Here is a 23,675-nt window from a genome sequence, read left to right on the forward strand (position 1 = left end):
GTTATCTCTTTGGTCATTGATTCTTAGCTTATGGTTTTAGTAGAAATTTAGACATTTCCTACTTATATTTCTGTATATTTCCAGAGAATGTAGCAATTTAACAGTTTATTTTTCAAAGGAGTTGGATCTTGTTCAAATGACTGGCTGTCAATATTTCTAGATGCATTTTATAAATAACTGATACCGACAAACATACACTTGATCACCTAGAGTGTTGGTTGTGGTGTTCAACCTAGCTAGTGAAGTGGTAAACAAGATTAAAACTAGTGAGAAAGGTCGCATATCTTTTTATAGTTATATAAGACACTACATTTTGAAGTTTTCTTTATCAAAATAAACAAAACAAATGATTCTTAATGTGATCATTCAAGGAAATTTAAAAATGTTTTCTATCTGTTGTACGTTGTGATTTACTAGTTTTACCAAGCAGTTTAACATAGTGTCCATAGAACCCAATCAATTGAAATAAATTATGTTAGGATTTAAAGAAGTTTTAGTTGTCACAGTAAAATAATGCAAAACCCAGCAATCTGTACTTACTACTTATGGACAAGTTACCAATATTAAATGTTTTAGCTAGTTTTGCTTTGGACTAACTATTAAATGTGTATGTTGTCTGTTTCTGCCTTATTTGTGTTCATTTCTTAGTCTTATTCTTTAAGTTTATTTTGTTTTTATTTATTTTCATACAAACACTGTTCAAATGATTGATATTTAGATCTGCTTGAGCACACTATGCACTTGTTGGTGTAATTTCAGTATCAACCGATCCTTTAGTTATAAGCTGATTCTTCTGAGAAACACATACACAAACAATAAGATTGCGCAAAAATTAAAATAAGGAAACATTCTTTTAATTTTTGCATTTTTGGATCAACCTAAAAATATCTTCCCTAACAGCTTATAATAGCTTCTGTAAATTTAAAATTTGTTTTGCAATGTTATCATGACATGTTTCCCTAGATTCAGTGCTATGGTTATCAGTTATTAATTGGACATAAGCAGTAATGATCACAGATGCAGAATTAATTTACTCATTGATAAGACTATCTTCAGTGTAATTGCATGCAAATAGCTAAGTAGTCTTTGACTGTTGGTAATATATTTCAAATAATAGTTGTGTAGGACATTTAAACATATTTCAGTAAAAAAAGAAAACATTTATCGTTTTTGGCTCTAATTATTCTAGATATTTTTAAACATAGATTTTATATTTTGTTTTAAAATAAAAATATATACAGTATTTAAAAATTAGAGTTAGAAGTACCATGTTTTTTTATTAAGTTTTTGAAATAGTAACTAATTACTTGCTTAGCATTGAATAACAACATTGTGATAATCGATTATTGCTCAGGAATTACTTCTGTGACTATTTTTACCTTGACTGAAATTTGGGTTTCTTAAAATGATTTAGGCTAGTCATTTTCTTCTATTTGCAAAATATGTTATGCAACAATAAACATTTACATTGGAAAAAATTATTTAAGTGATCAGATAGTAGATGTTTGAAAAATAAGAAGTGAATTTCTAGTAGAATGTTGTAGCTTGTAAATTCTAACCCACGGATAAAAAATATTCCATCTACTCGTATATTGTAAACTTTGTCTTGTCTATAGAGTATAGGGTTCCAAGAAATTGCAGTTTGTTTAGTCATCAAGAAAGTACTTGAGCCTCCCACCCTTTTTTTGATCTGTTGATTTTAGTTGTTGAAGCAAAAAGACCAAATCCCTTAAGATTATTGAATCATTGAAACTAAAAAGCCTAGGCGATTGTTGATAATTACTTTATTCTGTATTGAATAATCACCACATATTAATGAAATATGTTTGAAATTTCTTTAATTAATTCCTGTAGATATTCTGAAGACTGCCAAGTCTACGTTAGTGATATTGAAGACAACTTGTTTTTACTAGACTCACTAAAACTTCAAAATATTTGGCCATTAGAAAGGCTTACAAACGTCAACATTGTCCATCATATAAACCATACAGCTGCATTGGCTATAAACTTTAAAGGCTTTCTGTAGAATTTTTCAATTGCTGCATTATTTTCCTTTTCTACTTTGTACAATACAAATTTTCTTCCTAAACAGTAACAAACACTGACTTTTAAAATCAAATGAACATATTTAAGAAATATGACATTGCACTGAAATGCACAGCCAGGAGGCGAATGAGAGCCTCGCAAATGGTTCAGTAAAGATGGTTGTTCCTTGGTTGACTTGAGGGTATCTCCTTAGTTTTAACATTATCAATCTACCAATACTTTTGGATGTTGACTACATGTGCGTGTGTTGTTTGGCAGGTAAGGATGGCAGTAAGGTGACGACAGTGGTGGCGACTCCAGGGCAAGGTCCCGACCGGCCGCTGGAAGTCTCATACACAGACACCAAGGTCATCGGCAACGGCAGCTTCGGAGTTGTCTACCAAGCCAAGCTGTGCGACTCCAGCGAGATGGTCGCTATCAAGAAGGTACTCCAGGACAAGAGGTTCAAGGTGAGTTGGACAAACGGTGGCAATGAATCCTTGGAATTATGGGAGTAGTGGGAAATCGGAATAAGCAGATTTCTTTAAAAAAATCAACACATCTATAGTTAAATCATTGCAATCAGCTGTCACAAATCTCAGCTGTCAAACATAAAAGATTTTGCAATAGGCTGCAATCATTTGAGATGATGATTTTGAAGGAGATGATAATAATTTCCACGCAATCATAGGAGACAATGATCATTTTTCTTGACATTTTAGTTTAGAAAGCTTGTCTATTGTTCACGGAGACATAACTAACTTTCCGTTGTTCTCTGTTATAATTACTATGTTCGGCAAATGTTGTAGCAACATTGATGATTTTCTGACATTAGTGGTATTACATTTATTACTATGAGTATTATTATGACATATGGTGTTGAGTTCTGAGGAAATGCTACAGATAGTAAAACAATATTTAAAATCCAAAAGAGAATTATAAGAGTTATCGCACAAGTTAATCCAAGGACGTCTTGCAGAAATTTGTGAACTCTTTGAGGGCTATGCAATGATATATCGTTGTTTACCAAAATCTCTAAGGGATGTAGTGAGGAAGTATCTAAAAACTACTTATTTGAAAAAAGTAGCCAAAACGGCCATTGGCGAACTGCATGTTTATAGGATACAACACCAACAACCACTTTGCTAAAAGATCGCCCAATCCAATGAATCTGGTGTATGTATAAAACAAGGATTATGAACACCTCACTATGCCCCAGTGGTTGTAGTATATGGCTAAAAACACAAAGGTCTCCAATTATTTTTGAACCCGAGCAAAATATCCCACTGGCCAAGTGGCACACATCCTAGCCACCTTGGCTAACTGTTCTTGGAGACTATGGAGTAAAAACCGGTATTTAAGCTGAAGTCAACAATTGCCAACAGATTGCGCTACCAATGACGCTATACCCAAGTTGTTCAATGCGTTACTAGGTAGCAGCAATAATTAGACACGGTCTGTTTTGAGGGTATTTTTTCAATTGGATCTTCAACAAAACAGTGATCATAAATGGTATTCTGTGTGAAATATGTTGTCTTTTTTAATCTAATTTGAATGTGTTTTTTTTTTTTTACAGAACCGAGAGCTTCAAATAATGAGGCGTTTAGAACACTGTAACATAGTAAAACTTAAATATTTCTTCTATTCAAGTGGAGACAAGGTAAGTTAAAAAAAAACACTGTACAGAATATAAATTGATAACTTACCCTAAGTTTAAAAAAAATTTTTAACCAAGGTTACAGAATGTTTTCTCTATTTATTTGTAAATACAGTAGGTACAACCCCTCTAATCCGTCACATGCTAGATTTGGCTCCGATCGCAGGGAGATGACGATAAAGATTCTGTGACTGCGGAAAACGCTGATGTGATGTTTCTGCAAATTTTTGCCGCTATAGTATTGCAGAAAACGGTGATGTGTCCATGACCATGGGGGATGAACAAGCTTTGACGCAACTGCAGGAGACTGTGCTGATGTCCACACGACTATGGGAAGGCGAGGAGTTACACTAGCTGATAGCTCTTGACTGCTACTAACTTTCTGATCGCTCCCCATGACTGTCGGTCGCTCCCGATGTCTGCCCATAGGTCCTGATATCTGTTCATCACTCCCAATGTCTCCCAAATGCTACTGAATTTTTCAAAAATTACAAACATCTGCTGAGCTCCAGACTGTCGCCAACTCTTCCAATCGCTACTGATAACTACTAAACTTGCTAATATGGCTTGAAAAAGCATGCAAAAAAATTCTGTATACTGATGCTGGATTATTGAAAGTACTTCATTAGCAGGCATTTACTGTTTTAGACATAATTAGATTAAATTAGATGATACATTTTATCAGAGAAATCAATATGCATCTAAAAAATTACAAATGAAGAATGTTAATGATAAATCCAGATGTATCATAACACAACTTATACTTTTATTTCATTCTAAAAATACTAAATATTCTTTAGAGTAAAATATTTGTATATACAAAACCCACTATTTTTTTTCTTTTACAGAAGGACGAGGTTTATTTGAACTTAGTGTTGGAATACATCCCAGAGACTGTTTATAAAGTGGCGAGGCATTATAGTAAATCCAAACAGACTATACCTACTAGTTTTATAAAGGTAAGGTGCAAGTTTGTGCATTTCTTTTATTACCATGCAAAATTTGTATTCAAGTGTGGTAAAGGTACAGTGCTAAAAAATAGGGTTTACCTTCGTCTACAGCTCAATGAGTTGTAACTTTCGTTACGGCCGTTTCGGCATAAATATGCTATCATCAGACGTCTTCGGCTGAAGCAGCGTCATCACAGTGAGTAGAAACACATAACACACACACAATACATTTTACAGGGTGTCCACCGACCGGGAAAACCGGGAATTATGCGTGAATTTCGTATTTTACCGGGAATTTTCAATTTGCCACAATCGCGCATGAAGATGACGTTTCCGTGACCGCGGGAGACGACGATGACGTTTCCGTGACCGCGGGTGACGACAATGACGTTTTCGTGACCGTGGGTGACGATGATGACGTTACCGTGACCGCGGGAGACGACGATGACGTTTCCGTGACCGCAGAAAAGGAATTATAATGTTTCCGTTACCTCTGAAAAATATCAGAATTTTGTCACGACCAAGAAAGACAGTGGTTATATTTCTGTTACTGAGTGAGATATTCAGGATTTTTCAGTCATCGCAGAAATCGATGATGGTGTCTTTACAACAGTACAGGACAACAGTTCACGATATAACCTCGAGTTTGGCTTGACAAAAAATTTCAAAATGGCACACTTTTAGGAAGTTTTATTTTTTATGTTTTGTAATATCTTCATTTACCTTTAACGTGGTATTTATTTAATGTGTTTAGAAGGGTTTAGAATTTTAATTGGCTACGTGAATTTTTTGTAATTTCTGCATTAATTATTTCTGTAGGACATTTGAGATACAACCTTTAACTCCGAAATTACTGAAACATGACTGAGTTCCCAGACCCCAAAATGGGTACGTGGAACTTTTACCAAGATTCTGTGCTCATGAGAGATCTGCAGGTGTTCAAAAAAATACAACTGAAATGTGATTAACATCCTTTATTACCAACTCAATTAAAAAAAATTAACAAATATGCGCCCTTAAACAACAGCAATATATACAATTTGGTACAAGGCTGAGAATGTAAATCAATACCAGTGTTAGGCCTAAATCATTTACCAAAACATTTATGTATATAACTTTACCAAAATTGAAGTTCAAGTTTAAGGACCAAGCTGGTAACTAAAAGAAATTCCTGACTTTAAGTTAGGTTAGGCCTACTCGGAATAAAAGGTTTAGGACAATGAAAAATTTAAAAATATGAATCTTAAAAGGCAAGAAATTGAAAATATGACATAAAACAAACATTGAATTGAAATGACCTACAATGAAATCATTTAAAAATAGTATTTGACCAAAATATCAATAACAAGTTGCGTTTAAAGAAATACGTTCGAACAAACCTTACAGTTCAAAATTACACTCAACATTGACATGAAAATATTTAAATAGCAACATAAGACAATTATACACGAATATACACTAACATCAGGATAGAAATTTAATTTAAACAGTAAGAAATAGAATTTTAAAAATGGCAAAAATTGTGGGGAAGAATCATTTAAATTGAAACGGTAAAACACAAGGGGATTTATAGTCTGTAGTTTAGTCCAGAAATAAGAAGTAGGCCTAGTTAGGGAAACACTAAGTTCAATTTGCTAGGCTACAGAATTTAAGAAGTTGAAACGGTAAAACTTTAAATTGGGGAAAAACTTGATGTAAAATAACTGTTCTTGAAGGTAGGCTGAATGAAAACGTTGGAGTAATAATAACATGGAGTAGATAGCACTTGGTTTGTAGAGATGAAGAAGGTCAAAGTTCTTGTAGAATGTTTCTGGGTGAAGTCCTTCCGCTGCGAGTTGGTTGAGGTTAGGCCTAGTTTAATCCGGGGGCGACGCCCTCGTCTTGCTCCGAACTAGGTCAGGATCAGGAGGCATGATGTGTCCACTGCTTGTCGGTCCAGGACAGGAGCCCTTTAAAATTACACAGGCCTACTTAAAAGTTGAAAATAACCAGTATTTCAGAATGTTATCAAACCTAACCCTTTCAAAGAATATAGACTTGGTCTTTCGAGAGTTTTCGGCAGAGCTAAATTTACATAAAATTTTAAGTAAAAATTTAAATATCTGTTAGTCATGATTAAACAAATAATCTCTGTTGCTTTTTCTTGGCTTAACAAAACAATACATATTTTCATTCACCCTTCTGTTACCAATACTAATACAATTTCCAGCCTAGGCCTAGCCTGTGGATTTTGTTAAAGGGAAAAACTAACTCTTTCACTTTAGTTTAGTTTAGAAAACCTGTAAACACAAACAATTAACGACTCAGAACAACACAAATAATTAAAATCAACAAATTTACCAAAGTCGAACACGTGTGTCCTGAACACCAACATGAAATTTTCCTGTCTGTGACCAGACAAAAACTAACTTTAAGCACAAAATTTTATTGACAACTACAATTTTAAACATTTGACAAAACAAGTTAAACAATTTAAACAACTTTAAAAGACATTATAAACAACATTTTACACAAAAATATAGAAAAAGGACAAATCTCTTGTGAACGCTTTCAAGAACAGACAAAAAGTTTGAGGGAAAATGGCTAAGTTTAAAAATGAAAAAACGGACAATTAATCTAATACAATGATTTGACATACCTGGCTTGGTGTCAAAAACAAATTTAAGCTAGCATTTTAGGAAGGTCGAACAATATAAACTTCTTTCTTGAGTCTCCATAGTGCCAGTAAAATTTGAAACGTCTATCTCGGAGGAAGATTTCAAGTAGAGAGAACGTCTCCAAGCAAATCGGAGAAGAAGGGGAGTAAAGACAAAGTGGACTCGCCCACGGCCTTTGGCAAGCGTCGGCGTACAGTGCCTCTGCCGTAATATGTACTATAAGAAATACTCTCCTCTCTCAAACTGAGCCGACTGACACGGCTCATTACATGCTATATGAAAGTACATAAAGACAGGGGTTGGTGTAGTAATCATTACAGAAAATTTGGTAAAGTTGAAATCAGTATTAAGAATCTATTTTCAGGTGTCTGTACAGAGAAAAAAAAATTGGTATTGACATATCACTTTTTTTAAGAAGTTGTTGATAAATTGCAGGTTTAAGGATTAGTTTTTAATTTTCGGATTATTTAAACAGTGATGTATAAAAATTGAACACTTGTGTCAGGCAATATTACAGTAATGATAAATTTTGTTTCTTTAATTGAGAATGCTCTTTCCGATAACTAAAATAGCGAGCTGTGTTACCGATAAAACAGCATTGCGAAAGTTGGCGCAAAACACGTTGGAAATTTTACTATGAAAAGTACGAACTGAACTCCCTGGATTTTTTTTTACTCATGAATTACTCATGCATTTTTTCTGGTTGGTCTGTTGTACACCCTGTTTTACAAGTTAAAAAATAGGAAAATAAAATTAAAGTAACTCAGTGGTGCGTCAGACTGTGACGCTAAGGTAGCGATATCTTGGGTTTTCATCTTGGTGCTGCCAATGAGCAAAATTAACAGTACAGTTCTTTTCCGTACTGTACTGGCTCATCCCTTGCTTTGCTTAAATTAAATTAACACATTCAAGTAAATACATCAACTTGGCTAGATTTTTCGACTAATCGTTTTGTTATGGAAAACTTTCTCACCTGAGGACAGTATCAGATTGCAGATACCAAAACATGATAACTGTGTGTGTTGTATTAACTGTGGTGGAAAATGACTGCAACAATCTCTTCATTCTTCAATAACAAAGAATGTCATCGCCAAAAATGAAATTCAAAGTGTTAAGAACTGTTGTTTGTCCAGTTGTACATGTATCAACTGTTCCGGAGCCTGGCGTACATCCACTCGTTAGGCATCTGCCATCGAGACATCAAGCCACAGAACCTATTGCTGGACCCAGAGACAGGTGTACTCAAGCTGTGTGACTTTGGCTCAGCCAAGCATTTGGTCAAAGGAGAGCCTAACGTGTCATACATCTGCTCACGGTACTACCGAGCTCCCGAGCTCATCTTCGGGGCTATCGACTACACTACCAAGATTGGTAAGCTGTTGTGTTCTATGGCTTTTTCAGTTAGTTTAAGAGCCACCTTGGTAACTCTTAATAATAATAATAATAATAATAATATATCTTTATTGTCGTTTGGTAATATAAACATTACAATAGACAAGGTCAACATGTTTTGTTACATATGTTATATAAAATATTAAATATTCTACAGAAAATGTTAAAATTAAGTTAAAAGAATCTTAAAAGGATAAAGCATCAGTAATAATAAAAACTTTGAAATTAACAGGGAAAAGACCATAACACGAACAAAGAATCATCAAGACTGCTTGGCCTCACATTTAAGCGAATTTAACGTAGGACATGTGCACAAAAAACTACCCTAGGGTAGTTTTTCTGGTGTTTGCACCCTGTCATCAATACATCTATAATGAGATATTTTACTCAACTGGTCATTTTTGTTTTGTTTTACAGTCTGAAATTTGCTTGTATACCATCAATATTCGCAACTTATTATAGCCTAAGGGCCGGACTACACGAGCATAAGGAACGCCACCGACCGTCTGCTTTTTTTGCAGAGCCAATAGCTTTATATGATGTGGACTACACGAGCGTTTTGTCTACCCGGTGAGGACGCAAAATCTAACGCAGATCTAACGTCTCTGGATGCGTAAAATACGCGGGCGCACCGGACTACACGAAGCAGCAACTAGCATTTCTCCTGCGCGTTGATACATCCCTCCCCTCACTTGGGCGAGTCAAATTCTGCATCTGCACTACTTGTTGTATTTGGAGTCGTCTGATTCTGTTTTGTGCCTTAATATTTGTATTTGTTTTGCTGAAAAAGTTTGTCTGGGTACATTCTATGGGTATTAAACAATAATTGAAACTGAACTGTTACTAAACGACTTGATAATGTTCGGTGTGACTACCAACGCCTCTTTGCACGACATTTCTTCTTAACAGCCTGCAACAATACCATACCAGCTATACATCCGACCTGTATCGTGTCCATTCCATATTGGAACGGTCCAAATGTTAGTCACATTGGGCGAGGACAGTCGGCGGCGTTCTATTCGCTCATGCAGTCAATGTTTTCGCGTTTAATCCGCTACTGATTGTCGGCTTTGTGTAGTCCTAGACATTTTTGCGCGTACTTTTTAGACATTAGACATTAGACATTATTTATTTGCACATAACATTCTTTTAGATGTGATAACATATAGAACAGGTGCATTGTCAAAATTGAGCCTAGACTAGAAAAATACAAAGTACAAAGTAACAGGAAAAAAATACCTAGCCAAATAATGTAAATACAAGTTAAGAAAATTAAAAACAAAAAAATTAACTCAAGGGATGGTTATAGAATTCTTCTATTTTATAAAATGCACGTTCAAGGAGTCCATTTTTCAATGTTTCTTGAAACTTGTTTGAACTCATTATTTTATAATATACCGGTAGTTTATTATACATTTTTAAACCTGCATACAAAGGACTTTTTTCAAATAAGGTCAAACGGTGATTTGGTAATCTGAAAATTGTTTCGTTTCTTGTACTGTAGTTGTGTGTGAATTTGAATGAATCCGGGAGGTTATTTTTTATATTGTGTATGTAATTTAATAATTCAAATATGTATAGTCCTGTGAGTGTTTGAATTTTTAAATTTTGAAAGTGTAATTTACAAGGACTTGAGTACGGATTATATTTGTTATTATTATAATTATGTTATGTTATTTACCTATAATTGTTATTATTTATAGCTTACAAGGACTATCGGCGGCATTTCATACGCTCGTGTAGTCCGGCCCTAACACTCAACCACTCATCTGTCTATGTGTGGTAATAAAATGAAACTAGGGGACCATAGCAGAAATTTCTGCTGTTTAGTTATATATACAAATTGAACTTAAATACACACTTTTTACACATTTAGTCGTGGTGTACATCAGCTGGTATACTTAAAACAGCTTATAGAAACACTGTAGCAGTACTTCCCATTATAAAATGACTGGATCTTTGAGGACCTGTGGGGCAGAGCAGGAGTAATTTTTGACACTTCTGATATCTTTACCACCGTAAACCTTTCAAATGAACCCTCAACAGCCATGCTACCTTTTTCCTAGCTCGAGATATTTCGTGGGGACCGATTCGCTTACGGAATTACATTAAAATGAAATGTTTATTCACCACATCAAGTTTTACAAAACCTAACCACACAAATTTATGATATCGATGTAATATAGAGCACAAGGGCCTAGGTTTTTAGGATTTTTGGGAGGATAGAAGTTGCGATGGTCAATGTTTTGTTGTTCGTTTACATTCTGAATCAGACAACCGGCGTAGTTCATGCCGGCCCAAAATTATCGTGCACTCTCAGTTATTTATCGTATCCAAGTCTGATAAGTAAATGGAATCAGGGAACTGCTCTTGCTTTTTACAAAACGAAATAGTTGTAGACTGAAAACATCCAAATGGAGGTAGCAGTGGCACGGTAACTCTGCTAGAAAATCGAGCCGCTGTGTAATGTTGTTATGTTGGTACCACCAGACAAATCAACCAGCTCATTGGCTGTTGGCTTAATTGCAATCCCACAATCTCCTGGTTCCATAGTACTAGTCCCGTAGTACATGTGGAGGCCAATGTATCTCAACTGCTTTTACTGCTACCGTCGGTTGTAGGTTATAGCTCTAGTTCAGCGTGAGTGTTCGAGCAACTATTGCCAGTATCATAGACTTAACCTTGACCGCCCAAAATAAGTATTTGTCTGGGTTGCAATTGTGGAACTGTACCGTAGACACTAGACAGACGATTCAACGATTTACTCAGTTACACAATACGATTCTCAATCAATGCTCGACTGTGGATTGAATTGATGTTTAGTCTTTAATATGTTATTTAAAATTAGAGATGGACGGGTCCCGAATTTTCGGGAATTTTTCGGGGGAAAAATATGCCCCATTATCGAGACGGGATTACATTTGATTCGGGAATTTTTCGGGACGGGATTTGGTCCGATTGTCGGCGATTTTTCCGCTTCGCGAGTGCCGATAACGCCGCTATTGCGAGCAATACGTCTGCGAATGCAGGAGACGAAGTTCTACCGACGATCTCGCCGTCACCGCGAAGTTCTACCGACGATCGCGCCGTGACCACGAGTCATACCGACGATCACGCCGTGACCGCGAGTCATACCAACGATCGCGCCGTTACCGCGGAGTCATACTGACGATCATGACGTGATGGCGAGTCATACCGACGATCATGCCGTGATGGCGAGTCATACCGACGATCACGACGTGACCGTGGAGTCATACCGACGATCGTGCCGTAACCGCGGAGTCATGCCGACGATCGTGCCGTGATCTTGAGTAATAACGACAATCTTGCCGTGATCGCGAGTCATACTGACGATCGTCCCGTGACCGCGGAGTCATACCGACGATCACGCCGTGACCGCGGAGTCATACCGACGATCATGCCGTGACCGCGAGTCATACCGACGATCATGCCGTGACCGCGAGTCATACCGACGATCATGCCGTGACCGCGAGTCATACCGACGATCACACCGTGACCGCGGTCATTTTGACGATCGCACCATGGCTGCGAGTCATTTCGACCGCGAGTCACAAGTTTCTATAGGTACCTGTAAGTTGTTACCAATTTTTTGGTTTTTATAATTCAGTGCTACAAACGGTAAAAATTGATTGCGTCTTTTTTGCAATACTCAAGACTTTCTTTTTATGCACTGAAAAAAATCCCGTCTCGTCCCATCCCGAAAATCGGGAAGGAAATAAAAATCCCGTCCCGAACTAAAAATTCAATCCCGTCCATCCCTATTTAAAATAAAATGCTATGAACAGAGTAGGCCGTTTCTTATCGATCAATGAATTTAAAATGATAAAGTGTACCTACAACAACCATAAAAAACCAATAATAAATATTTCCCATCCAAATAACCGACCGACCGTTCGATTTAGGTTAATAGGTTTTAAAAGATTTAACCGAGTAGTCGTCTGTTATTTTTTCCGTGTGTCAAAAGTAATAACGTAACTTTTCATTGCAAAGAGTATGTCATTTATGGTTATTGTAATATTTATTATTAAATGGTTCCTATTCCATTCTTGCTTTTTTAATCATCATAGGCCAGTTTGTACATTTTTTTGGACTCAAGATTCAAGATTCGATTTTTTTAGGATTCAGATTTGGATTCGAGATTCAAAATTCCTAGATTTATCCATCACTACAAATAAGGTAGGTTAGTTAGTAAGGTTTTTTGGGTTTAAATATGACAAAAAGTGTCCTAATGTTATTGGTATTAATGGTATCAGCCAAAATAATCAATTTATTAGTAGGCAAGATCGTGGGCCGAGTTCTATATCAATACTTGTTGTAACAGACGTGTGGAGTGCGGGCTGTGTGTTGGCTGAGCTGTTGCTAGGACAACCCATCTTCCCTGGAGACTCAGGTGTGGACCAGCTGGTTGAGATCATCAAAGTGCTTGGCACACCTACACGGGAGCAGATACGCGAGATGAACCCAAATTACACAGAGTTCAAGTTCCCTCAGATAAAGTCACACCCATGGCAGAAGGTGAGTTAATACTTCCTACAGTGACTTGGTCACAAAAACTCCTGATACAAGATTAGACATCACCACATCTCTATGGACATAGACAAATAGAATTAAAATATAGACCGACAGCAGTGCTGCGGTTAGCATAAGTTCTGGCGTCCACTGCTAGGATTGCCGTGTAGTTAAATAGCGTGTGGCACTCCTAGCGGTGGATGCCAGAACTTATTCTAACCGTAGCACTACTGTCAGTCTTTAATTCTATTTGTCTATGCAGTGGACCAGCTGATTTAAAAAGAATACTGTTGATTGAGCTATTCGTAGTGCGCATAGTGTCAAAATTTTATTTTCTGAAAAATTAAAACTGAATAGTTGTTGGGGCACAACAGAAACTATATTTTACAGTCGGTTTCACTTCAGCCTATTCTCTTAAGAAGTGTCATGTTTTGTGTCTTTTGATTGTATCTATTAGCCCCTGGAGTATAATTTTATAAGGTAAGCTGGCTGAACTCTTACTCCATTATTTACAATAAATTGTTCCAACAGAGATAACTAATTTACACCAGCACACACTGTCAGTGGCTCAAGTCAACTACTCCTATTCTAAAACTGATGGCAAAAAGATTCTATTGACTCCTATTTTAGTAGATGCTATACAATAGTTTACGATCTCACTGATTTACTATTTTTTAAATGCAGGTTGGGAATATCAGAAGGAAGCCGTAGAACTTGCCTTGTTGCATTATCAGTTTTAGATAAGAAACACCCTTTAGTTTCAAAACACTTTTTTTTCAAAATTAGTTTAATGATACACGGCGATGCTTTTGTAAAATGACAGACAATTCCTTCATTGCAGTTCTTGCTCCAGCAAATGTCTGTTCCGAAATGTACAACTGACCACCAAAAGATAAGAGTAAGTGTGTCTGTGTGTGTGTGTGCGTGTGCTCCCCCTAACTCGATCAAGGGACGGACGGGAGCAACGGAACACAACTCGACTCCAATTTAGGGAATTTATTGAAAATGTTTTTCAGTTTTTCCATTGTAACGAAACTTAAGTTATCAAAACTGTTACTAAACTAGGCATACAATTAATTTAAAGGAACAGTTAAATTCACAAGGGATTATTCATTTGGTTTGAATATTCTCTTCTACTGACTTTTAAATTATTTTTTTGTGGGTAAAAGTAAATCATCAAAATGAATGTGTGATGCTTCTCCTTCATAGTTTTTATTTGCAATATTTTTTTGAAAGATCTACAATTTGTTGTTAAGGTTAGACAATAGACAATAGACAAATAGACAAATTCTTTATTCCTTCAACAATATACACATATTGTAATAGACATCGTCAAACTTAACAAGCAATAACAAAATATCAAGGCAACAAATATTTTGTCAAAAGATACATATAATACATAAATTAAGTCACATAGATAAAATGTATACTGCAGGCATGCCTTGTGGCTACTCTTGAGGATCACCAAGTATCACTCGGGAGTTTTAGCCCAGGAACTAAACGCAACATTGTCTATTTTTATCTTGTTAAATATTTTATACTAGATTTTGTGTGTACAGCTTTGTTCTCATCTTAAATTTTGTCGGGACTGTAGTGAAACCCAAAGTTAGAGTAGATTGGAAATGCACCAAACTTATTTTACTAGATTGCTGATTTGTAAAACAACTCCAATCCAAGAAATCTTATCCTTATCTGAACTTGAGGCCCCTTTAGCTCCAGCCAAAATATTTGGACTCTGTTTACTAAACACCTTGGCCACCAACCCCTGGATAGAATATCCCTAGTTCCTTTCTCTTCTAAGTTTAAGCCCGTTAAAAAAAATTATATTTTTGTTTTAGTACCCATAGTAATTCATTAGTACTTCATTACAAAGTAAAGTTATAATATAATATGTATGTATTCACACCTTTAAACTTCAATGAATATCAGTCAGGGTTAAGTGGAAGAATGTACCCATTATACTTCTCAGTTATTTTAATGCGTAAAGGTGCAAACATTTATTTGAAGTAATTAGTAAACCAATATTCACCCGTCTGTCCCTTATTTCAATAATCGCTTAACTGCTCTTCAGGAATACTTTTCATTAAAAAATGTGTCATTGGATTAATGCACCATTGTTCATTTTGAGATCAAAAAGTGTTAGTAATTTTTCCTCTGTATCATTTACTTTTAAATTTTATAAAGTTGTTTAAGAAGTTTAACATATTAACAACGATTTATGTTCAGTTCACCCTCAATGTAAAGAATTATATAATAACTTAAATTATTTACCTTTTCATTTGAATATTTTATATTTATAGTCTAGGCATATTAGGAAAGTTAGCGGAAAGTTTAGGTACAGTCCTAATCATCACTTTTCTTAACGTTTTTTGGGTTGCTGAACATGAATGTGAGGTTTGCTGGCGGATATTTTGCCCGGAACATTGTTTATTTTGTGAAAAACCTAAGCATTTTGGCACTTTTTTAGGTTTTGGGGTAAATCTCGGTTATTATGGGTTTTTGAGAAGACCCTGCTTTGTAAAATTAAAGAAGACAAAATCTACTACAAGTTTCCTATATAATATTTGTTTCTACGACGAACCGTTACGCCACTAGAGCACGCCAAAAATGACCAGAAGTACCAAAAATTAAAATAAACCCTAACCGTTTTACAAAGGTTTTACATTAGGTTTCCATGGAAACAACCCATGTTACGATAATTTGAACTATTTATTCATGATAATGAACTGAAACACACTTGATAAATCTATCTATGTATGATGTATGACTGACTGCTGGAACATTTCCCGTTCCCACAAAACCCCCATTTATTTTCTCAGCACAGGGATGTTGCTGGCCACAGGGTTGACTGCTATAGTGATAGAGAAAAAATGATGAAAGACATTAAAAGAGTTGTAGATGACTTTAACTTTGGCAACGTCAAATTCAGACGAGCAGACCGTGTCCAGCCACTTGCCATAATAAATAACGCGATGAAAGTAGAGAATTCTTACCCGTAAACCCCAACACATTGTTTCAACGTATCAGCATCGCTAGGGATTCTGATGAAGAACTAAACCACTTCTTGTCCTACGAACTGGGTCCATACTCTTTCTCGTTGTTTGATAATAACGGTTTGCACAAGAAACCAAATCAAATCTTTATAGGCCTTGCAACCTACTCCTCTTTATTAATGGATTTCAAAATATGAATTTACTTAAAATAGATAATAAAATTCCCATAAAGTTACAATAAAATATATTTAGGTTCTATAGCTATTAACAATCTCATTGGGCTAGGCTATGACAGTGAAATATATTTTGGTCTAGGTTTTTGATGGGCTAGGCTAGATAACAATTTGGAGAGCAAATTATCTTAAATCTAGGGGTTGGTTCGTGCCGGGTATGGAATTCTGATAGGCTGATTAACTTAATTTATACAGTACTAATATAGGCTAAATAATATGAGATAGGCTAATAATGAGGATAAAAAAAATTTAGGCTATAAGTTCTTAATTTGAAAGTCACTTGAATTTAGCCAATTCACAATGTGGTGGTTGGAAATTGATGATGAGTTTTTTTTAAGTGTTAATTGAGGTTGATATTACCAATTTTGTTGAATAGTGATTTTCTTCTTTCTTTATGTCTCTTTATATTCAATATTTATATGTATTCTGAATGTTAATTTTCAATTTTGGATATTTAAATCACTGGAGACTTGGCTCCCACATCCATCTCTCTCTATATCTTCCACCACAAGCACATTTTCTTCCTTTTCTTTAGCTTTCCTTCCAACAATTACTTCACACCTGGACACTGGACAGTACAAAAGAAATATTTCCTACCTAGACACTATTTAATTTTAGAATGGTATTTTTGAATATAGTTTTTCTTCTTCACTAATTTATATTTCATTAAATTTAAATATTCTTTTTGAAAATACAGTAATTAATAAATATTAAAAGTAATTTAGCTACAATTCACATATGAGTACATTCATGTTTTATCTCAATATCCCCTCAGAAATGATGGTATGGTGATGAATCAACAGAACATTATTTCGATAAGATAATGAATGAATGTATGACAACTTAACTAATTTACATAAACAGAACCTTTTTTTTATCTAGAATAAAAACAAACATTGAAAACATAAATATAACCTGATAAAACATAACATGGGACGTTAACACAACAAAACATGATTAATAATATTATTATTACAAACAAACAGTGGTAAAGAACAGAAACAGTGGAAAACATAAAGTGGTTTTGTGTCTATATATTTGTGATGTGTGAGTGTGTGGGAATTAACCATTTCCTATTGTCTATCAGTCTATCACCACTGAACACACAGTCCTCTCATCTTTTATAAAAGTTTATCTTGAGCACTATAATTGTCTTTTAAACAATACGGTCATTTTCACTAAAAGATTGTTTATACACTTGATTTTCAGAGAACAGGAAAGGGAATTAAACATTTTCGTTGTTCATGGGGGGAAATACTTCTTGATTGAAGAAATGTGGTATGGACCGAATTCTTCTGGGTTTTCTAAACTACTAATGAAGTATGTCGATGATCCTAACACTCTGCTAATCTTGAATGGTCCTTCATACACTTCAAATAGTTTGGCAGTCTCGCCTTGCGCTAAATTTGAAAGAGGGTGATTTCTTATGAGTACTAAATCGCCTGGATGAAAATAAGTTGGATGTGATTTGTTATGGTTTCTTCTAGCTCTTATATGACGCTTTTCTATGATTCTCTTCGAAGTTAAATATAGTTTGCGTGGGAGTGGTACTTCATTGATGAAAGGATTCTTAATGTATTTTTCCCAAAAGCGGATGTTTCTTTGCCCAAATTGTAATTCATTTGGGGAGAAACCAGTTGTCTCATGATATATTTCATTAAGGCACTCATTAATGTCTGGAATATAAGTAGCCCACCTTCGTTGTTGATGAGCACAATATGTGCGTAAACACCTCTTGACTTCTTTAATGGGTCGTTCTGCCATATTGTATCGGGGATAATATACTGGACTGAAGATTGGAGTAATGTCATTTTCTTCTAGTTTCTTAATATATGCCTTGCTTTTAAATTGAGTACCGTTGTCAGATTGTAATCGCTTTGGTATGCCATATGTGGGAAAATGAATGTTAAACAATTTATTCAAAATAGTCTGAGTAGTAGCACGTCTCATATTATATAACTTGACAAACTTAGTATAAATGTCTAGAACGATCAATATGTATTTTACTTTACCAATACTAGTCGGTAGTGGTCCGATTATGTCGATTGCCACTTGTTCATTTTTGCCAGTGCAACTAATCCCTTGAGCAGAACCATACAGAGTATGAGGAGAAACTTTACATCTTTGACATGAGTCACAGGTGGCTAGGTTAACTCTAATACGTCGATGCATATTTTTGAAAATGAAATATTCTTGCAGTAGAAGAAAACATTTCTTTGGTCCGCAATGCAGATAATAATAATGACATTCCCATATTAATCTGTCAATGACACAATTTGGAACACTAATTAACCAATTATCTTTGTATTTCTGATATAGAATCCCTTTATGAAGTTTGTATTTCGTTGAGATTCGATGGAATTCAGGTGTATCTTCTGGATTAGAGAGTATTTGATATATGGTTTGGAGTCGGCAATCTTCTGATTGTAATTTGGGTAAATTCTGAAGAGCGTCTCTCAGTTGAGGATCAGGAACACGACGAATGTAATTAATGGTTAACTCAGGAGTTGTTGACTCTGGTTGTTCTGAATGGGTGATGCGGCTTAGAGCATCTGCTGTGAGATTATCTGATCCTTTACAATGTTCAATTTCAAAGTTGTATTCTTGTATGGCTAGAGTCCAGCGAGTTAACCGATTGTTCAACAATTTACAGGTTTGCAAGAAAGTAATGGCATGGTTATAAGTCAAAATTTTAAGTTTTGCTCCCAAGATGATGTATCGGGTTTTCTGTAAACAATATACTATTGCTAGTAGTTCTTTTTCCGTAGTAGTATATCTCTGCTCGGCTGGCTGCAAGGCCCTGGACATAAATACTATCGCTGCTTTGTCTCCATTTTCCAAATACTGAAATAAGTGTCCACCTATGGATAAATCAGATGCGTCTGTTTGTAAATAGAACGTTTTTGAAATGTCTGGGTGATGTAAAACATTTGCACTTAAGAACAGTTGTTTGATCTTAGTAAAAGTTTGTTCGTCTTCGGGTGTCCAAATGAATTTATTCTTTTTTGATGTTAAACGTAAAAGTGGCTGTACATTGGCTGCAAATTTATCCAAGAATTTGTTGTAGTAATTAATACATCCTAAGAAAGATTTTAGTTGTGTTCGGTTTTTGGGACTGGGGAAATCTAATATTGGTTTTATCTTAGTTTGATCCATTTCCAACCCGTTTTCTGTCAGAGTATAGCCCAAAAATGGTACTGAATTCAAACAGAATTGTGATTTTCCAAAGTTTATCGTCATATTTGCTTCATGTAGTTTCTTGAAAATGTACTCTAAATGTTTTAAGTGAGTTTTGAAATCAGGAGATATTATACAAATGTCATCTACATAGATCATTGTGAAGTCTTCAACGCTATCATCAAATACTTGGTCGAGTGCTCGAACTAGGGCGGCTTGCGACGTGGATATCCCAAAAGGTGTGACCCTATATTGATATGTTTTACCTCTGAATTGAAAGGCGGTAAATTGTCGTGATTCAAAAGATAGCGGGACTTGCCAGTAAGATGCCGTCAGATCAATACTGCTTATAAATTTAGTGTTGCGACATTTTGCTAAAATTTCATTGATACTTCGATTACATTCGTAATCCGGTGTGATAATCTCATTCGCTTTTCTAGCGTCAAGGCATAAGCGTATTTCTCCACTCTTCTTTATTACAGGTATTATTGGGTTTATGAATGTACTATTGCTTCTTTCGATGATTCCAAGAGTTTCCATGCGTTCTATTTCTTTCATAACAGCATTTTGGTGTATGGTTGGGACTGGATAACAATGATGTTTGAAATTTTTGGGATTATCAACCTTTAAAACATGTTCATATTTGTTACATATACCAGGAATGTCAGAAAAGGTACTTTTGTAGTTAAGTAATAAATCAGCTAATTGTTGTTTCTCTTCATTGTTGATTAAGTTGTTGTCACATATAGCTTTGCTAATCATTTGCGGTGTAAGATCACTGTTTATGTTGCTTCTATTTATATTTTCGTATTCAAATGTATTATCACTCATTTTATGGTTATTAATTTGATTGATGTTTTCATTGATTATATGATATAATACTCCTTGGGTACTAACTTTGTCAAACTTTAATATTTTCTGTGAATCATTTATATTTATTATTATTTGTTCTTGATTGAAATCCATAACAGTTTTCCATGAGCTTAACACGTCCATTCCGAATATAATAGGTCTTACTAAATTGGGTACAATCAACATTTGAATGTTCGTGATTTGATCATCTATGGTGATTGGCAACATTATTATTTTTGATATTTTCTTTGATTTAACATTTACAGCGGTTTTAATACTTGTACCAACAACTGGTAATTGCTCATGACGGCCAATGTTTATTTGGTTCTCAGAGTACCAATTTTCAGACATACATGTTACGTTTGAACCTGTATCAATAAGAGCATTTACAGAAATATTATTAATTTTAATTTTGATTTCTGGATAATGAATTGGAATTTGTTTTAATGAGCATTGTTCATTAAGACTTGGTTCTTCTGTAAGTAGGAATTCTCGGTCACAATAGATATTACATATAGTTTGAGCGTCTTCGTCATTTGGTTTATAATTATTAATTTGCCTACTTAATCCGATTTTGTTAATATTTGGCACTGAAGATCTTTGTTCATTTAATTTAGATTCTGATGTTGATTGTAGGCAACTATTATCGACAGTGCTTAACAGTTTAAAGGCTCCTTATATTCGTTAGGAGTTGTTGGGGAAATATTTGGTTGATTTGGACTTCGTTCGATAGTCATGTGGCATATTTGTTTTTGTTCATGGGTAGGATATCGCCTTCCGTCATTTTGATTACTTTGTTGTTGACGTGGATTAAATCTGTGTTGGTTTTCTGGTGGTGGTGGATAATTATTTGTCCTACGGTCGTTATATCTATTGTAAGGGTGATCATTTGGTTGAGGTGCTGTCCGGTAGTATTGGTTCTTTGGAACATAGGCATTATCGTAACGGTTCCGATTTGAATCTGATCCCCTCCATTCTTTCTTATGTGGATCATTATAATCTTCATTTCTTCGTGGTTGCTCGTTGAATTTGTTTTGCGGATTTTGATGTAAGTTTGAGATGTATGGTTTATGTTGATTTTTCTTCTGTTGATCTTTGATGTCTTCCCGTAAAAGTAAGGCTTCAAACCCTTGGATTGTAGTTATATTTTGTACTCGTCGTGCATTCTGGATTAGTTCTTCGAAATGTTCGCACAGGCAATCCACTATTTCTTCTTCATCAAGGGGTGGTGTCAATGATTGTAGTGTGAGGACACGTTCGACAAAATATTCAGATCGTGAAAGATTACCATTGTTACGATATTTTTCAGATTCCAGTCTTTGTCTGATTCCTCGTTGTGTGTCTTTATTCCAGTATTTGCTTTCGAACAGGTGTTGGAATTGTTCCCAATTTCTAATGTCGCCTTTTACGAGGTTGAACCAACGTGCAGCGTGATTTTCAAGGCTGGTTTCAATCAGGTCGATGAGAAACTCTATGTTGTCAATATTTGGATCTTTCCTTAGTATACTCTTTTTATAGTATTTTTGCAGCTTAGCAATGAATTCTTTCGGATTATATCCTCTACCATTGAATTTTGGTAATGTCATATCTGACACGATTCCAGAGTTTCCGTTACATGTAACATAGATATGTTGAGGGGACGATGTTACTTGTCCATGTTTAGTGATATTTTGTTTTATTTCAATAATCTCCTCACTTTGTTTTTGTAGATTCTGTTGGATAGCTGATATTTCTTGACCTTGATTTTCAATAATGATCATTGACTTTTGTATTTCATGGGTATTTTGTTCTGATTTTGTTGTTATTAGTTGTTCATGTTCCAACCTGAATTGGTTTATCTGTGTATGAGTATCATACTTTTGTTTTTGTATTTCCATATTCACTTTTTCAAGAGTTTGAGAATTATTTTGGATTATCATGGACTTCATTTCGGATTTTTGTTCTTCTAAGTCTTGGATTAAATTTTCACGTATTTTGGTATCACATTCATATATTTCTGCTTTAAACGTTTCTTTCATTGTAAGGATCTCTTTGGTATGTTGAATCTGAGTTATTTGTATCTGATCCATTTCCTTACGCATGTTTTCTTGGTTAGTTTTAACAGAGGTGATTTTTTCTTCAAGGAAAATCTGGCACTGTTTAATTTCACGCTGAATTTCTGATTTTAAATTATCATTTTGTAATTTTATTTCTGACATTTCAGATTGTATTTCTAATTTTAATGTGTCGTGTTGTGAAATTATTAATGCATTATTCTGTTGAACCATTCGCATTAATTGAAGAATAGAATCATTCATATTTATTTCACTCGCAGATGTTAGAGGCAGTGATGCGATGTCTGTGACTCCAGTCGTATTCGATGTCAGTGTGGTGGCTTTCATAGTGACGTCACTCACATCAGCTGATTTGTCTGTCTGTTGTTGTGACGATTCATCTCCGCCGTTCTTCTTCTCCTCTATGTCAAGTCCTTCTGCTGTGTCCAGTTCTCGTTCCACCATTCCCTGTGTTCCCATTGGCTGGTGTGAATTCGATGCGGATGTCATGGCGGCGTTGTCTTGTGCGTCTGCTGCTGTGTTGTCTATCGCTGTTCTAGTGATGCTTTGTGTATGAATATTTTCTTGTAGATTGTGTCCTTCGTTGTGCTGTGTATTCATGTCGTTTGATTGTATGTTGTTTACGGTGTTCACAAAATTATCTTGCTTATTAGCATTTGCTAATTCGCCACAATTATCGTCTGGGTCTGATTCACTGTCGGTATTGTAACGCAAATTATTTTCGGCTGCCTTCCACGATAACTTCGGCTTTGGTCGTAAATTGTACCTTTTGTCATCGTCACTCATATTGATTAAATGATGATTCCCTGTGTTGTTGTATATATTTTGTTATTTGTGTATTTGAAGGTTTGTTAGTTGTGTGTTAATTTGGTTACTAGGGTCTATCTTAAATTGTGTAGGTTAATCGTAGGTTAGGCCCAGATCAGAATTTTCAATAGCCCCACGTTGGGCGCCATTTTGCAACCTACTCCTCTTTATTAATGGATTTCAAAATATGAATTTACTTAAAATAGATAATAAAATTCCCATAAAGTTACAATAAAATATATTTAGGTTCTATAGCTATTAACAATCTCATTGGGCTAGGCTATGACAGTGAAATATATTTTGGTCTAGGTTTTTGATGGGCTAGGCTAGATAACAATTTGGAGAGCA

At 35.2% G+C, this 23,675-nt stretch overlaps 1 protein-coding gene across 5 annotated transcripts in view; it reads left to right on the forward strand.

Moving 5' to 3' along the window:
- LOC128988216 (protein kinase shaggy-like) overlaps positions 1–23,675 on the forward strand; it is an 86,606-nt gene that overhangs the window by 40,908 nt on the left and 22,023 nt on the right. For all 5 annotated transcript variants that reach the window (XM_054409496.1, XM_054409497.1, XM_054409498.1 and 2 more), the window contains exons 2-6: positions 2,305–2,495; positions 3,602–3,685; positions 4,531–4,641; positions 8,423–8,660; positions 13,024–13,217. In XM_054409496.1, coding sequence (XP_054265471.1) covers positions 2,305–2,495; positions 3,602–3,685; positions 4,531–4,641; positions 8,423–8,660; positions 13,024–13,217 — 818 coding nt within the window. The remainder of the gene's footprint in view (positions 1–2,304; positions 2,496–3,601; positions 3,686–4,530; positions 4,642–8,422; positions 8,661–13,023; positions 13,218–23,675) is intronic.

This window comes from Macrosteles quadrilineatus, unplaced genomic scaffold, assembly GCF_028750875.1.
Source record: "Macrosteles quadrilineatus isolate MER2022 unplaced genomic scaffold, UCM_ALF_1.0 Scaffold_2__2_contigs__length_208266976, whole genome shotgun sequence".
Classification (NCBI taxonomy): domain Eukaryota; kingdom Metazoa; phylum Arthropoda; class Insecta; order Hemiptera; family Cicadellidae; genus Macrosteles; species Macrosteles quadrilineatus.